The sequence below is a fragment of the Mytilus edulis genome, chromosome 7 (assembly GCF_963676685.1).
Source record: "Mytilus edulis chromosome 7, xbMytEdul2.2, whole genome shotgun sequence".
Classification (NCBI taxonomy): domain Eukaryota; kingdom Metazoa; phylum Mollusca; class Bivalvia; order Mytilida; family Mytilidae; genus Mytilus; species Mytilus edulis.
In genome coordinates, this window is record NC_092350.1 from 14,375,444 (window position 1) to 14,394,407 (window position 18,964).

At 30.4% G+C, this 18,964-nt stretch overlaps 1 protein-coding gene across 1 annotated transcript in view; it reads left to right on the plus strand.

Annotated features, from left to right (window-relative positions):
• Positions 1-18,964, plus strand: part of LOC139529994 (harmonin-like) — a 59,886-nt gene that overhangs the window by 20,645 nt on the left and 20,277 nt on the right. Inside the window, exons 4-10 of the mRNA XM_071326003.1 lie at positions 9,990-10,117; positions 11,237-11,310; positions 13,318-13,426; positions 13,868-13,892; positions 14,732-14,792; positions 16,476-16,576; positions 18,041-18,185. Of these exons, the coding sequence (XP_071182104.1) occupies positions 9,990-10,117; positions 11,237-11,310; positions 13,318-13,426; positions 13,868-13,892; positions 14,732-14,792; positions 16,476-16,576; positions 18,041-18,185 (643 nt within the window). The remainder of the gene's footprint in view (positions 1-9,989; positions 10,118-11,236; positions 11,311-13,317; positions 13,427-13,867; positions 13,893-14,731; positions 14,793-16,475; positions 16,577-18,040; positions 18,186-18,964) is intronic.

Sequence of the window (18,964 nt, forward strand, 5' to 3'; positions counted from 1 at the left end):
TTAATATGAACCACTTGACCCATGTTTTGTCCATTAATATACTTAATATGAACCACTTGACCCATGTTTTGTCCATTAATAAACTTAATATGAACCACTTGACCCATGTTTTGTCCATTAATAAACTTAATATGAACCACTTGATCCATGTTTTGTCCATTAATAAACTTAATATGAACCACTTGACCCATGTTTTGTCCATTAATATACTTAATATGAACCACTTGACCCATGTTTTGTCCATTAATATACTTAATATGAACCACTTGACCCATGTTTTGTCCATTAATATACTTAATATGAACCACTTGACCCATGTTTTGTCCATTAATTAACTTAATATGAACCACTTGATCCATGTTTTGTCCATTAATAAACTTAATATGAACCACTTGACCCATGTTTTGTCCATTAATATACTTAATATGAACCACTTGATCCATGTTTTGTCCATTAATAAACTTAATATGAACCACTTGACCCATGTTTTGTCCATTAATATACTTAATATGAACCACTTGACCCATGTTTTGTCCATTAATAAACTTAATATGAACCACTTGACCCATGTTTTGTCCATTAATAAACTTAATATGAACCACTTGATCCATGTTTTGTCCATTAATATACTTAATATGAACCACTTGACCCATGTTTTGTCCATTAATATACTTAATATGAACCACTTGACCCATGTTTTGTCCATTAATAAACTTAATATGAACCACTTGATCCATGTTTTGTCCATTAATAAACTTAATATGAACCACTTGACCCATGTTTTGTCCATTAATATACTTAATATGAACCACTTGACCCATGTTTTGTCCATTAATATACTTAATATGAACCACTTGACCCATGTTTTGTCCATTAATAAACTTAATATGAACCACTTGATCCATGTTTTGTCCATTAATAAACTTAATATGAACCACTTGATCCATGTTTTGTCCATTAATAAACTTAATATGAACCACTTGACCCATGTTTTGTCCATTAATAAACTTAATATGAACCACTTGACCCATGTTTTGTCCATTAATAAACTTAATATGAACCACTTGACCCATGTTTTGTCCATTAATAAACTTAATATGAACCACTTGATCCATGTTTTGTCCATTAATAAACTTAATATGAACCACTTGATCCATGTTTTGTCCATTAATAAACTTAATATGAACCACTTGACCCATGTTTTGTCCATTAATAAACTTAATATGAACCACTTGACCCATGTTGACCCATGTTTTGTCCATTAATAAACTTAATATGAACCACTTGACCCATGTTTTGTCCATTAATAAACTTAATATGAACCACTTGACCCATGTTTTGTCCATTAATAAACTTAATATGAACCACTTGACCCATGTTTTGTCCATTAATATACTTAATATGAACCACTTGACCCATGTTTTGTCCATTAATAAACTTAATATGAACCACTTGACCCATGTTTTGTCCATTAATATACTTAATATGAACCACTTGACCCATGTTTTGTCCATTAATAAACTTAATATGAACCACTTGACCCATGTTTTGTCCATTAATAAACTTAATATGAACCACTTGACCCATGTTTTGTCCATTAATAAACTTAATATGAACCACTTGACCCATGTTTTGTCCATTAATAAACTTAATATGAACCACTTGATCCATGTTTTGTCCATTAATAAACTTAATATGAACCATTTGACCCATGTTTTGTCCATTAATAAACTTAATATGAACCACTTGACCCATGTTTTGTCCATTAATATACTTAATATGAACCACTTGACCCATGTTTTGTCCATTAATATACTTAATATGAACCACTTGACCCATGTTTTGTCCAAATATACTTAATATGAACCACTTGACCCATGTTTTGTCCATTAATAAACTTAATATGAACCACTTGACCCATGTTTTGTCCATTAATATACTTAATATGAACCACTTGACCCATGTTTTGTCCATTAATATACTTAATATGAACCACTTGACCCATGTTTTGTCCATTAATAAACTTAATATGAACCACTTGACCCATGTTTTGTCCATTAATATACTTAATATGAACCACTTGACCCATGTTTTGTCCATTAATATACTTAATATGAACCACTTGACCCATGTTTTGTCCATTAATAAACTTAATATGAACCACTTGACCCATGTTTTGTCCATTAATAAACTTAATATGAACCACTTGACCCATGTTTTGTCCATTAATATACTGTGAAAGTACTATTATTCGTGGGGTACCAATTTTCGTGGATTTCGTGATTGATGAAAACCACGAATTTAAGTATCCAACGAAATGCTTTTTTCACTCTTGATTCATTATGTAAATTCTAAAACCATGAATTCAAAAATCCACGAACCAGTAAATTTCTCACAAACCACGAAAATTGGTACCCACGAAAATAAGTACCATCACAGTACTTAATATGAACCACTTGACCCATGTTTTGTCCATTAATAAACTTAATATGAACCTCTTGACCCATGTTTTGTCCATTAATATACTTAATATGAACCACTTGACCCATGTTTTGTCCATTAATAAACTTAATATGAACCACTTGATCCATGTTTTGTCCATTAATAAACTTAATATGAACCACTTGACCCATGTTTTGTCCATTAATATACTTAATATGAACCACTTGACCCATGTTTTGTCCATTAATAAACTTAATATGAACCACTTGACCCATGTTTTGTCCATTAATAAACTTAATATGAACCACTTGACCCATGTTTTGTCCATTAATAAACTTAATATGAACCACTTGACCCATGTTTTGTCCATTAATAAACTTAATATGAACCACTTGATCCATGTTTTGTCCATTAATATACTTAATATGAACCACTTGATCCATGTTTTGTCCATTAATAAACTTAATATGAACCACTTGATCCATGTTTTGTCCATTAATAAACTTAATATGAACCACTTGATCCATGTTTTGTCCATTAATATACTTAATATGAACCACTTGACCCATGTTTTGTCCATTAATAAACTTAATATGAACCACTTGACCCATGTTTTGTCCATTAATAAACTTAATATGAACCACTTGACCCATGTTTTGTCCATTAATAAACTTAATATGAACCACTTGACCCATGTTTTGTCCATTAATATACTGTGAAAGTACTATTATTCGTGGGGTACCAATTTTCGTGGATTTCGTGGTTGATGAAAACCACGAATTTAAGTATCCAACGAAATGCTTTTTTCACTCTTGATTCATTATGTAAATTCTAAAACCATGAATTCAAAAATCCACGAACCAGTAAATTTCTCACAAACCACGAAAATTGGTACCCACGAAAATAAGTACCATCACAGTACTTAATATGAACCACTTGACCCATGTTTTGTCCATTAATAAACTTAATATGAACCACTTGACCCATGTTTTGTCCATTAATAAACTTAATATGAACCACTTGACCCATGTTTTGTCCATTAATAAACTTAATATGAACCACTTGACCCATGTTTTGTCCATTAATAAACTTAATATGAACCACTTGACCCATGTTTTGTCCATTAATATACTTAATATGAACCACTTGATCCATGTTTTGTCCATTAATATACTTAATATGAACCACTTGACCCGTGTTTTGTCCATTAATAAACTTAATATGAACCACTTGATCCATGTTTTGTCCATTAATATACTTAATATGAACCACTTGATCCATGTTTTGTCCATTAATATACTTAATATGAACCACTTGATCCATGTTTTGTCCATTAATATACTTAATATGAACCACTTGACCCATGTTTTGTCCATTAATAAACTTAATATGAACCACTTGATCCATGTTTTGTCCATTAATAAACTTAATATGAACCACTTGATCCATGTTTTGTCCATTAATATACTTAATATGAACCACTTGATCCATGTTTTGTCCATTAATATACTTAATATGAACCACTTGACCCATGTTTTGTCCATTAATAAACTTAATATGAACCACTTGACCCATGTTTTGTCCATTAATAAACTTAATATGAACCACTTGACCCATGTTTTGTCCATTAATAAACTTAATATGAACCACTTGACCCATGTTTTGTCCATTAATAAACTTAATATGAACCACTTGACCCATGTTTTGTCCATTAATATACTTAATATGAACCACTTGACCCATGTTTTGTCCATTAATAAACTTAATATGAACCACTTGACCCATGTTTTGTCCATTAATATACTTAATATGAACCACTTGATCCATGTTTTGTCCATTAATAAACTTAATATGAACCACTTGACCCATGTTTTGTCCATTAATATACTTAATATGAACCACTTGACCCATGTTTTGTCCATTAATATACTTAATATGAACCACTTGACCCATGTTTTGTCCATTAATAAACTTAATATGAACCACTTGACCCATGTTTTGTCCATTAATATACTTAATATGAACCACTTGACCCATGTTTTGTCCATTAATAAACTTAATATGAACCACTTGACCCATGTTTTGTCCATTAATAAACTTAATATGAACCACTTGACCCATGTTTTGTCCATTAATATACTTAATATGAACCACTTGACCCATGTTTTGTCCATTAATAAACTTAATATGAACCACTTGACCCATGTTTTGTCCATTAATATACTTAATATGAACCACTTGACCAATGTTTTGTCCATTAATATACTTAATATGAACCACTTGACCCATGTTTTTATTATTTTGATATTTTATTACTGATGAAAAAAAAGGTTTAAGATATTGATGTTGTTTTACTTTTCCCATCAATTAGTTCTGGTTTTTTGATAGATCGAAAAATGCCATTTTATTGTCGAGCCTGCAACTTTTGTTGCCGAAAGCTCGACATAGGGATAGTGATCCGGCAGTGGCGGCGGCGTTAGCTCACTTCTTAAAAGCTTTATATTTTAGAAGGTGTAAGACCTGGATGCTTCATACTTTCTATATAGATGCTTCATGTTACGAAGTTTCCGTCAGTCACATGTCCAATGTCCTTGACCTCATTTTCATGGTTCAGTGACCACTTGAAAAAAAAGTTCAAATTTTTTGTAATGTTGAATTCTCTTTTATTATAAGTAATAGGATAACTATATTTGATATGTGCGTACCTTGCAAGGTCCTCATGTTTGTCAGACAGTTTTCACTTGACCTTGACCTCATTTCATGGATCCGTGAACAAGGTTAAGTTTTGCTGGTCAAGTCCATATCTCAGATACTATAAGCAATAGGGCTAGTATATTTGGTGTATGGAAGGACTTTAAGGTGTACATGTCCAACTGGCAGGTGTCATCTGACCTTGACCTCATTTTCATGGTTCAGTGGTTATAATTAAATTTTCGTGTTTTGGTCTGTTTTTCTCATACTATATGCAATAGGTCTACTATATTTGTTGTATGGAATGATTGTAAGGTGTACATGTCTAGCGGGCAGATATCATGTGACCTTGACCTCATTTTCATGGTTCAGTGGTCAAAGTTAAGTTTTTGAGTTTTGGACTTTTTATCTAATTCTATATGCCATAGGTCAACTATATTTGGTGTATGGAAATATTTTATTATCTTCATGTCAGTCACGCAGGTTTTATTTGACCGTGACCTCATTTTCACGGTTCATTGCAGAGTGTAAAGTATTTGAGTTTTGGTCTATTTTTCTTAAACTATAAGTAATGGGTCAACTATATATAATATGTTTTATAGAAGCATTGTTAGCTGTACATGTCTGCCTGGCATGGTTCATCTGACCTTGACCTCATTTTCAAGGTTTATTGGTCTTTGTTTAGTTATCTTGGTTAATGTTAAGTTTATGTGACAGTTGTAATAAAGCTTAGCATTATACTTATAAGGACTATCAACATAATATCAATGATTAGTTTAGAAGGCGAGACATTTCAGCGTGTGCACTCTTGTGTCATTTCTATGCCATTTACTTATTAATTATTATGTACTTTTCAACCAATGCATGCTCTTAAAATTTTGATATACTTTTATTGATGACAAAAAAATGGAATTTGTGATTTTCATTTATAAGCCCTTTTAAAGTAGATGTAGTTCATGATAGATTTGAAAATAGGCCTAGAATGTTGCAGGTCAAAAAGGCCTGAAAGAACCTTTGTAAATACAGAAAACCCAAATAACTGTCAATTTGACAGCTCATTTAATTCCTTGTCTAATAACTGTTTGACTCCTCCCTTTGTGGTTGACTAACACTTTTATTAGATTCAATATTATTCATAATTGTTTTGGGAATAGGTGGTTTCCATATAACATTTTAAAATACACCTTATCTTGGCAATAAAATTTGAAGAAACAAAATTGAAAATTACTTTATTTGATGCAGTTTTGCAAATGTCCATGTATTATTCAAAGTTTTTTAATTGACTTTACAATTATGTTGTAATTGAGTTTATCTAGGAAATGTCAAGGTAAACATAAAGTAATATAATGTTTGCCTTGCTTTATTATATTTTAATGATAACCATTCTTTTAATTACCAAAAATAACTAAAATTAGGAAATTGATTTGTAAATTATTACTATCTTGTATCTTTATGATCATCATTTCAAACACTGAAAATTCAGAAATTATTGTTTTATTGCACATATTGCGATGTGATATTTGTCAACAACAATATTTGATATCATTATTTGTATGGATGCTATTTCCTGAAATAGCAATAATTAAACCTGCCTTTGTGTCCATTGTCCTACAATCACAACTAGAGATGCATATTGTTATTCTGAAGTTTTTTCAGTTGTGTAATTTGACAGTGTTGAAAGGTTATAACCAAGGACGTTATAACTTAATAGCCTTGGTGTCTATTTTTTATTGGGTGGTGCCACTTTTACCTTTCTAGAGGTAAGAACCTTAATAAAATGGAAAAACAAATGCTGAATTTTTTGTTTGCCTCAACGAAATTTTTTGAATTTCTATGGTGTTAACTTACTTTTAACTGTCTAGAGACAGCCCCTTTACAAATTTCTGTTCTCTTACTTAAGTTTGTTTAACCACAAAACACAAATCCAGTTTAAATTTTGGTGGCATCACTTTTACTTTTCTAGAGTTTATAATGCCCTTTACAGTTCTGAAGTAAATTTCACAAAAAACTTATGTCTAAGATTAATCGTAAGTATACTGATTTGTTCTTGACTTAAGACCAGTCTTAGTCGTAAGTTTTTTTGTGAAACTGAACTTAAAGTTAATCTCAAGTACGAATTTGGGTAGTGTCACTTTAACAGCTTTGAGTTTATAATGTTAATTGCAAGCAGGGGAATTATGAAGTGTGTTCCCTACAATTTGTGATCCATCCAAATCCTATAAACCCCATTGTAAGATTATACATATATTGAAATTGTGCACAAGCAGTTTTCTAATTATTTTCCCTTTTTTTCCCCCAGAACCCTGAAATTTCACTGAAAGATAATGCATATTGAAGTCTTGAACGCGCTATTTTTTTTAATTATCACCTTCTTTTACGAAAATGTTAGGAATTATTCCTAATTTTGCCTCACTCTGGGACCTGATGATTTTCAGCATCAATTGTACAGGTCTATTTTATCATACCATGAATTTTTAAAAACTTGACACAAAGTTTCCAAACCAATGTAGGCTATGAAGATGTAAAAGAGTTTACCCATTGATTTGAGATGGTAGAGTTGTTGAGGTGGTTTATCATTTAGGTGAAACAAAAATTATTAATGTAAAAGATTGACTGTTGATTTTAAGTTAAAAGAACAAGTATAAAGACAAAATAATCATAAAAGATTTTGCTTTGAAAATAGACAAAGATTGGGGAAATATATCAGATGACCATTCAATCTCCAATCTATGAATAAACTGGCAATACTATGGCAAAAAACAAAAAAAGACCAAAACACAAACAGTTCACAAAAGACAACATAGAAATTCTCGGCAACATGAATCCCATTCACAATCAGGAGGGATCTCAGGTGCCCAGTAAGCCATAAGTTGATCCAGCTCCTTAATTGCATTACAAGTAACGAAATTTAGGGTCAATGCATCTTGTAACATTAACTACACATCTAAGTAATGTAACTCTGGATGACAGTTTTTCTTTATTTTAAATCATGAAGATTTAAAAAAAAAATTATTATATAAAAAAAGAAAATGTGGTATGATTGCCAATGAGACAACTCTCCACAAGAGACAAAAATGACAAAGAAATTAACAACTATAGGTCACCGTACAACCTTAAACAATGAGCAAAGCCCATACTGAATAGTCAGCTATAAAAGGCCCTGAAATGACAATGTAAAACACTTCAAACGAGAAAAATAACAGTCCTATTTAAGAATGTTGGTTGTACAAGTCAGGGATCTTGATAGCTATATGGCTCAAGTTATGGTGTAGCAAAAAATGGAAACAAAATTATTGTTTGTTATGCAGAAAAAGGATATTGTATTAGTTTATATTACTCTTAGTGCATATAGTTTTATCTACTAGTCAAATGAAATTGAGAATGGAAATGGGGAATGTGTCAAAGAGACAACAACCCGACCAAATAAAAAACAACAGCAGAGGGTCACCAACAGGTCTTCAATGTAGCGAGAAATTCCCGCAACCGGAGGCGTCCTTCAGCTGATGATCAATGATCAATGATCAACTTATGGCATAATGTAAAGACACATCTATAGTATCTCACTTTTAAACAGAAAAATAATGTTTTATTAACTTTCTAAATAGTGCATAGTGTTCTATATATATTTTCTTTATTAATTAGCTGTTTAAATTCACACTTGATTTATCAGTCATAATGGATAAATAATAAAAGGAGATGGGTTATTGGTATCTATCAAATAAATTAAATGATTATGTGAACATTCCTTAAGGAATACAGACTCACAATTTATTCAATATCAAATGGTATATCCGTTAATTATTAAAATAATATCCTACTATATTGTGTAATTTGAAAGAACTGTATTGATAATTAAAAAAGTAAATATCATTTGAATTGAAATTAATCATTATGCAAATGTAATATTTGAATGAGGTTATATCATCATTAACCATTTGGAAAATAAATTTTAGTATTGAAGTTAAAATGAAGCATTTAAGGTTAGATTGTTTAATTATTCATGCCTTTTAAAATTTAGTTCAGATGTCCCTAAAACTACAAAAGAGTAAATGAATTATAGTTTTTCAACCTTTTTTGGTCATTTGGAATTATTATTAAGTGGAGGATAAAAAAAAAGAATAATCATAAATAGTAAAAGTAAAGATCCAGATTAAATATGTCAATAAGAGTGAAAGTAGTCCTCAATTTGATGAGTTTTAAAATTTGATGAGTTTTATAAAGATATTAAAATGAAAATAATTTCCTCCATTTTTTAATGATCAAAACATTTTTTTTATTTGGGAATATAGCTACAAAATTTTTGATTTGTAAAGTTAAGACACTTGTTAAGTAAAATATATCTGGCTCTTGAAATTCAAAGTGGCAAAATTTGTGGGTGTGGTAAATAGAGATATTTAATTTGGGTAAAAGCTGAATGGAAATGAAAATTTAAAACTTTTAACCTATTTGAATTTTTTTTTACAATTTTGTGACTATATTGGTCTTCAAATTTCTTCTTAGTTTGTGACAAGTAAGAATAGTTTAAACATATACAGAAGAATTTAACAAGTAAGAATAGTTGTAAAACATTGAAGGAAAAATTGCTCTGTAGTATGACATACCATCATATCATTGATTTGTGTAGCATTAAAACAATAAAACTGTAGGTATTGTAAATACGTTATTAAACATTATATGTCTATAAGAATATAAAGTTATTTATATTGTACCATATATATATCCTATACATTTGTGTTTTTGTACAACTTTTTCTAACAGATCTTGTGGCTGCAGTACTAGTGTTAATGTCCAATGAGCATTTGATTAATCAGGTTTATAACTGATGCATCCCCTCTAACTTTTTTTACATTTTTCAGGCCTCTCATTCCTCCCAAGCATCAAGTAGAATATGACAAGTTAGCACCTCCACCTGCTGGACAAAAGTTACGAGTTGTTAATCTACGGAGACGACAGAATGAAAGTCTGGGTTTTGCAGTAAGAGGAGGTAGTTTATTAATTTGATGTAGTTATATAAAGTATTGCTGAAAAATGAATCACCACACCCTTTTCATCAAGATTCCATATGTGTATATGCACAGAAAGGAAAAGGAAAGCAAAAATAAACACCAAAACAAACCAACTGAGATTGTGTTACATTAGAACTATGATGCATTGATGAAAGCTTCTTTGTATTGTTCAACAAAAATGGCTACTGTAAATTCAGAAATTATTGTGAGGTTTTTATTATTGCTAAAAATACAAAAAAGTTTTTAAATGCAATAATTTCAACTCACATTTTGACATATTTTATATGAATTAAACGACGTTATCTCAAAATTGTAAAAAATAAAATTACATTTAAGTTTAAAATGACAAAATTTCAATAATAAATGCACACAATAATTTCTGAATTTACAGTAATTTGTTTAAAGTAGGGTTTGAAAAGGTTTCCATGAACCTCAAGGTTTTCTTTATAACCTTTCTCACAGAAAAGGAAGAATTTTAAAGAATGGTTTATATGATATCCACACGAAGAAGACGAGGTTGAAATGATAGCTACATTGTTATAGGCTTGATGTATTTAAATAAAGGAAAGGAAGCAATGTAGCTTCTCATACATGTACTCTGTACTAGTAATTAAACTTGATGGGGTTGATGGACTTTTTTTGTGAATTCAAATTAATAAGGAATTTCACTATATATCTACTTGAAAATTAACCTTATATGATTTAGAGATTGATAATAACAACCCATTTCTTAGTCACTAATCTCCATGTTTCCTATTCCGACTTTGCACTGAAAGTTCTGAAAAGGCCTTCAGTTGATAGAGCAATCTCAAAGTACTGTTGGTATTTCAAAGGTGAAGCTGAAAGGATAAAGAAGGCAGGATAACAAAAGTTTTATTTTAGAAATTATAGGTAAAACTAAACAGAGAGTTAAACTTGATATAACACAATTTCATATTAACTTGCGATCACCCTGCAATACAATTGTTTAATAGAGTTGATATTGGTAACATACAATTTAACTCCATACTGATGAAAATTATAAACACTGTACAACAGGTCCTTAGTCTTAAGCTATTTGTAAATACTCTAAACACTTAAAGCATTTTGTTTTTCAGGATTTGAACATGGTATTGGAGTGTTTGTTTCTCAAATTACACCAGGATCTCAGGCAGATTTACAAGGATTAAAGGTACAACATGTAACGTAAGGGTACCCAAATTGCACCGAGTACCCAAATTGCACCTATTTAGAAAAAACAACAACGGAAATCTTACAAGATTTCCTAGAGACTAAACAATTTGTATTTTTATGATTTGATACTATGCACGTCTTTCAACATAGGTAAACATATTTAGATATACACTGAACGTTCACAGTATTTATCAACAGATGGACTGTTTACTGAAAAAGCAAAATGTACGAAAACGTCATCATGCGACGTCATCAAAACGTCATCTTTTTAAAATTAGCAAATACAATATATTATAAGTATCCATTACGTAAAATATGAAGAGTAAGCATGGACTAATATCCAATTGTTCAAAATATTTGAAGAAATTAAACAAAAGCTCGGTTATTAGACTTTTGACGATGTGAATTTAAGCATGGATGCAATTTTGGTACTCCTCATTACAGAATCATGGATAGTTTGGAGGTCGATTCAAACCAATTTATTTATGACTCAATATGGATTAAAAATTAAATTGGTGTACCTATACAATAAAGAAGGATAGGGCTACAAAATAAACACATTAAGGACATTTATTTCTTGATCATAAAAAAACGTAGGTGAAAAAACTGTCAAAATAGGTGCAATTTGGGTACTATCACGTTAATTGTTTTATACTGCTAAATATATCTTGTCACTAAAATTAGAAGTGCATAATGTGTTGCAAACACTCCTAAGCATTATACAGTTTTTTTTCAAAAGACACCTGTTAAAATATAAATAAAAAGGGAGATTTCATTGTCAATCTTTACAAAAAAAATTTCGCTTTACATTTATACGTTTAAAAAAAAATTATGTCCTTTAATTGAGGGAATTTGTGTATTGGTTGATTGATAGAGGATTACTAACCAGTGGCAAGTATTACAAGCCTATTTAGAATGTTTAGAATTTGTTTTTTGATTGGCTTCTTTCTCAATACAAAATCAATTCCTGTATGGGATTGCTAGGACTTTATTTTAGAAATAATTGAATACTATATGCTTTTTGATGGCTATGATATCACTTGACTAGATAAATGTTTTTGTCTATTTTTAAATTATCATATAATGATGATTTTCAAATTATGATATCATCATAAAAGTTAAAAGTCAATTAAGGAGTTAACTGAATTATTAACCTGTTATGGGATCAAAGTTATCAGTAATGAAAATCTATGAAAAATTGTCATTTATATTATGGACTAGATATCGTCTCATGTTTTGTAGGTTCACTTCTTCAATATAAAATACATCTACACAATACATGAGCTAAGTTGGATAGAAATTGACCTTATGCAAGTTCACGTACACATGTAGATGTATAAAGCTTTTGGGTGCAGGAATTTCTCGCTACATTGAAGACCTGTTGGTGACCTTCTGCTGTTGTTTTTTTCTATGGTCAGGTTGTTGTCTCTTTGGCACATTCCCCATTTCCATTCTCAATTTATTTGGTTGATTTTGGAACATTCAAATGCGAAATAAAAGATGAACTTGGGCTTATTTTATATTGTTCTTATAACAACTAAATTTTCAAAATAGACACAGTCTTTGCATAGAGATTTTGTCAATTGTCAACCTGAAAAAAGTTAACATATACATGTATTGATATTCATTTGCATAAGGTATATTTCTATCTGATGCAGCTCATATGTTAAAACATTGTGACCTTGCTTGTTATAGCCTTAACATAAAATTTATAAACATGTAACTAATTCTTATCTTTAAATTTAGAAGAAATATTTTTATCAAATTCTCTGTCTGCCATCTGGGATGCCTGTAATTAAGTTATGTCCATCAGTTTAACCCTAACGAACGTAAGGAGCAGCTTTTTGATTGCAAAAATTGAGGGAGGGAGTGGTTGTTGGCATCGTTTTGTAAATGAAAACAAAAATGACATTGATCATCTTATATATGAACAAAAACACCAAAATTTCTAGGACAAGATTGAATAAAAGAGTGGCTATACTAAACTGTTATGTTTATCTTTTAGGTTGGAGATGAAATTGTCCGAGTCAATGGATTTACTATTGCTGAAGCCATTCATGAGGAAGTTCTAAATCTTATCAAAACTTATAATCAGATTGAATTAAAAGTTACAAGTAAGTCATTATAAAATAAATCCGTCTTAGGTGGAGGGGGGCCATGGGGACTTTAATCAGATAGAACTAAAAGTCACCAGTTAATCACTATAAAACATATTTATCTGGGGGGGAAATTTTCAAAGGCAGTCTTTATAACCATGGTAACTTTACCTGGTAAAGCAATTTTTATTGTGGAAGCAAATCATAGCAATCCTACATTTCGATGTCATTGTAGGCTTAAATATTGAAGTTCAGTCTGTGGTTGGATTTTAATTTTGATACATAAATAACTTACTTAAACTTTTTAGAATTTCAAAAAATTTGCATAGAAACTCTACAGACATAACAGAGATAGTATCAAGATCTAGAGTAAAATGTTGACATTTATAATTTCATCTAACAAATGCTTAGGCATGCCTTAATAAATTATGAACTTTAAAACCCCTATTTGTTTTGTAGATATTGGAATGCTTCCAGTTAGAGAGTAAGTAATATACTGTACAATGTTGTAAGGACTTTGTTGTTGATTTTTAACTGGATGTTCAGCATGTTACCTTCATAAAAATACCTGTTAAAAAAAATATAGGCATAAAGGATCATTTGTGTCTTTGCAACCTCTTGCACTTTATTGACATTTTTGCATGTATGCAATTAAATAAAAAATCTCAGGACTTCATTATGGCAGGATTTTATTTTAAATCGAGAAAGACCTAAATACACCTTTTACAGTATACTACTTGAAACAACACTCAACAATCTCTTACTACTAGAATGCCAGTGTCCATTCGTTTTTGATGCGTTTTGTTATTTGATTTTGCCATGTGATTATGGACTTTCCGAATTGGTTTTCCTCTGAGTTCAATATTTTTGTGATTTTTATTTTTTTTTAAACATTGTAAACCGTACTGATCATTTAACACTCATACAAATCTAAAGCCTTGCATGATGATCATCACATTGCTGTAAGTTCCATTGTGGGAATTTATTCTTCTGAATTCAGTAAATACTGCATACAAATAACACCACCAAGAATTAAAATCTGATTTTTATTTTTGTGATGTCTTTACAGTAAAATTTAAAAGGGAAATGGAGAATGTGTCAAAAAAACAAAAAAAAACGACCATAGAACAGACAACAGTAAAAAGTCACCAATAGGTCTTGAATGTAGTGAGAAATTCCCGCAACCGTAGGTGTCCTTCAGCTGGCCCCTAAACAAATATAATACAAGTAGCATTTTTTTCCAAAAAAATAAAAACAACACACAAATTTATGAATTTAAGTTATATGATTTTATGATTGTAAGATATTAATATTTATTTGTAGTAAAGCTGAACATGATGTAACTTGGAAATACGTGGAGAAACAGGCTTCAAAGAGAAGATCGGTAATTAGGTTTTTGGGATACATTTGCTTTCAAGCAACCTGTAGACTTTTACCATTGACTCAGAGCCATGCCCTCACGTCAACCATTTTATTCTTAACATTAAGGAACCTCTCAGATTTTTGAGATTAAATGGTAAAAACAAACATAGGGTGGAATTTAAACAACTGTCCTATAATGTTCAGAGTTCTTCTCATAATCTTCATGTTTTGATATTTCCCTTGACTGATATGTGTGTTTTTAACAACACGGAAAATCAGAATTAAGCAGTATTTATATTTAGTGTTTTGAAAAATTTAGAAACACGTCAGAGGAAATTCCACAGTGTTGATAACATGCGAGAGTTCTCTGAATTCTGATCGATAAATCTATTTTTGTCATATAAGAACTGAAGTGGAGTTTTCTTATATGTCACCGTTATGAAACTGATATTTGATATTGTACTTCCATAAAGAAATGGAGGTTGTGTAATTAACATTTAATATACGTCCTTGCCACTACAAATCACAAGTCTAGGGTTTGTTTAGGTAATTATGGGCATGCGTATAGTTTTCTTGACTTCAAGGGGTATCAGATTGAATGATTGCTCTGGATTCTGCACTCCATAATCCATTGATTAATTTGAAACTCACAAGATCCTTTCTATGCCTGTCTGCTATTGAGGGTTATTGTTGTTGCATAATTTTAGATCATATGCATTATTTAAATTAAAATAAATGTAGTCCACAACGTAAAGGTGTAACTAGAAAACCCCTTCAGCTGAAATGGAGTATTCCATATTATTGCTTCGAGTTGTCGCCCTTATACTTTTGTCAATTCTGAATCAAAATACGACGATATGTCGAGAAAAATTAACTTGTTCTGTCGATAGACGTCGTATTATATTAAAAGCAAACACAATTTAAACAGAGGAATGTGTATGTAAAGGAGTCATGCCCACTGACCCAAAGGAAATTTAATATTTAAAGAGTTAGAAATGGGGTTCCACCTAGAATTCACGTAGGAAAATAGGTGATAAGGACAAAGTGATGTACCTTCTCTCCCTCAGTGGCTGCTGTAGAAAGTAAAATTATTTTTGAAAATAATACTAATACATGTATCAATGAAAACAATGGCAATCGTATCACTCAGAGCAATCATGCTCTTTGATTTATACTACTGTTGCTTTAATTTATTTATTTTGAACCAAATTTCATGGATTAAAGAAAACTTACGTTTTCCTGAATATTTGATTTTGTGGATTTGCTCAAGTCAGCTTACAAGCTTATAGATGTATTTTAATTTGATCAAAGATGAGATTCATGGTTCACCTGTAACAATAAAAAACATGAAAAAAAGAGTCCACAATATATGTACAATGAATGAAGTTTTAAAAATATTTCTTGTTGTCAAACACTCGTAAATGAACAAGATGATATATACGACCATTAAGAGGCCATTCTCTTGCTGTCATCTAGCTAGTAGATGTATTCCATCTTATCAGTGTAGAAAAACATATAACTAGTTTTAAACAGATTTATTCAAGATGACTTCAGGTTTTTTTGAAAATATTTCCATAAAGATACACACAACCAAATTATTATATAAACACATGCATACATTAAGCAAAAATAGCATAAAATACTTTTATTAATTTCTTTGGAGAATATTATTTTAACATATACCTAATGTTTATTTGTTTAATAGCAAAGAGACAGTGGAAGAAAATCTAACAGCTCTCTTGACAAAGAAGGAGAGGAAGTTAAGGTGTTTGTAAATTTGAGAACTGCTCCGACCCTTGGTTGTAGGTAAGTAGAAAATTTTAACCTCTGAAATTTCAAACTGCACTTTACAACTTAAATACATGTATATACTTTAAATACTGATAGATAATGAAATCAATTTAAAAAATAAAGAGATGTGATATGATTATAAATGAGACAACTGTCCACCAAAGTCTGCAATTGAATTTTAATGATTTTCAAAATTTATTGGTGAAATAATTTGAGATTTCACTAATCAGATTTTGCCCTGTAGTCTTTCTATAGTTTTTTGTAAACTCATTATGACTTATACCTATATAAATAGGTACTTATGAATGTGATGCAAAAATCACATTATTTTATAATGCTGTAATTTGGAGGTAAATCTGTTTATTTTCCCAAATGAATCTCAATTACAAAGAATTTTTACATTTCTTATTCATACATTGATCAACAAGTCACATAATTCTGCCTTTGGATGTTGAATGATTAAAAAATTATTTAATTTGCATATAAATTACCAATAAATAACGTCAGTATTATCTTTTATAAAAATCAGCTGAATATCAGTCTTTAATATTTAATATAATATACTAGGATAGGTACATAGTTAATTAAGCATCAGAAAAATGTACTTGTAAAACCACAGATAATGAATACATAGAGTTGAGAAGTAAAAAAAAAAAGTATTTTGTAATTCATTATACATGTATTCTGAGTTAACCACATCCTATTCATGACAGGAGTGGTCCTCAATTTTGTGATTTTTGATAATTCGTCAATTTTTCTTCGTTCTTTCTAATCTCTACCTTAGATTTATAAAGTTATGTTTATTAACAGACTATTTAATACTTAAGATTAAAGAGGGGCCTTGGTGTCTGAGTTGTCTAAGTAGTTACTACTGTAATCACTAGCCACTGAGGTTGTCAGTTTGAACCCCGCTCGTGCTGGTGCACTCGACTCCAATCTTAATTGACTAGGATTGTCACTTTTCCTATCGAAGGTCATGGTTTTCTCCGAGCACTCCGCTTCCTCCACCAATAACAACTGGGTGCCATGAAATAGTCTAAATGTGGTGCTTAAAAGTGGCATTAAAACATCAAAAATCAAATCAATCTATTTTAAGATTAAAGCTCCTGATTTCATGGCAGACCTTCAATTTTTTAGACCCTATATCTTGTACAATATTAATTGTTACCTTGTTTTGTGATTTGAATTTAATTTTGAATAATTATGTCTTCAACTTATAATGATATGAATATTAATAAACCCTTTGGTAGATAAAAAAGATTACTAATAGATGTTGTCATTGAAACTTATGGTATCTTCAATTTAAAAAAGAATTGTTAAAAGTATTCTCCTTGCAACATTAATGAAATTTATTTGTGATGATCTTTTAAACTTGTATGAATATCAGAAAAATAACAGTAAATTGTTGACCATAACAAGTTAAGTATGCTGGTTAAGGTAAAAACTGAATCCTTCAAAGATCTTATTCTATATTTACAGTATAATCAGCGGCCCTCGCCATTTTCCTGGTATATATGTAGAAGTTGTCAAACAGAACAGTCTAGCAGAGAAAGTAGGCATGGAAGCTGGGGACCAGATTATCAAAGTTAATGATACCAGTTTTATAGATATCACACATAAAGAGGTCAGCATTTAGTCTGTATAAAAATAAGGAGATGTGGTATGATTGCCAATGTGACAACTTTCCACCAAACTTTAAATGGATGTAAGCAATTAAATTTGTCTCCGCTTTTGAAGATGAAAAGATTGTAATGAAAGATTAATATCAAAGATTTATGCATAGCTTATGAGTTTACATATAATTGATATGGGAACAAGGTGAATTTGTATGATTGCTAATGACATAGCTATCCACAAGAGAGCAAATGATGTATGTGTAAGATACTATCTGTTATTAAAAACCATTTACTAAAAAAAGGATTAAAATATTTGTTTTTCATTTATTGTTAAAGTTGCAGGCACTCAACCTTCTCCCTAATTTGTATTAGCTCAACATAAAAACAAACTGTAAACATTTGGTTGAGAAAAGCTTCACTCATCAGTTAAGCATGAAACAAATTAACAAAAACACGAAAGGTACCAAGTACATGCGTCAGCTAGTCATGATGCTTTTAGTTTTTTGTTTGGTTTAAAGACTATACTTAATTCCTGAATGATAAAGATAATACCACTGCTATTATGTGTACAAAATACTGGTTAAAGGGAGATAACTGAAAATTATTTTAGCTATTTATTGCTCTTTCACTTTTTATTCTGGTTTTGATCAGTTTTTTTTCCAAATTTGGTCCAATTGTAATGAAGAAATAAGAAAAAAAACCATTCCAAAACTTTTCTTCTGATAATTGTGTTATTCATCCATTATTGCAATTTGGGCATTTTTCATTTCATCTTTTTTGGTTGAAA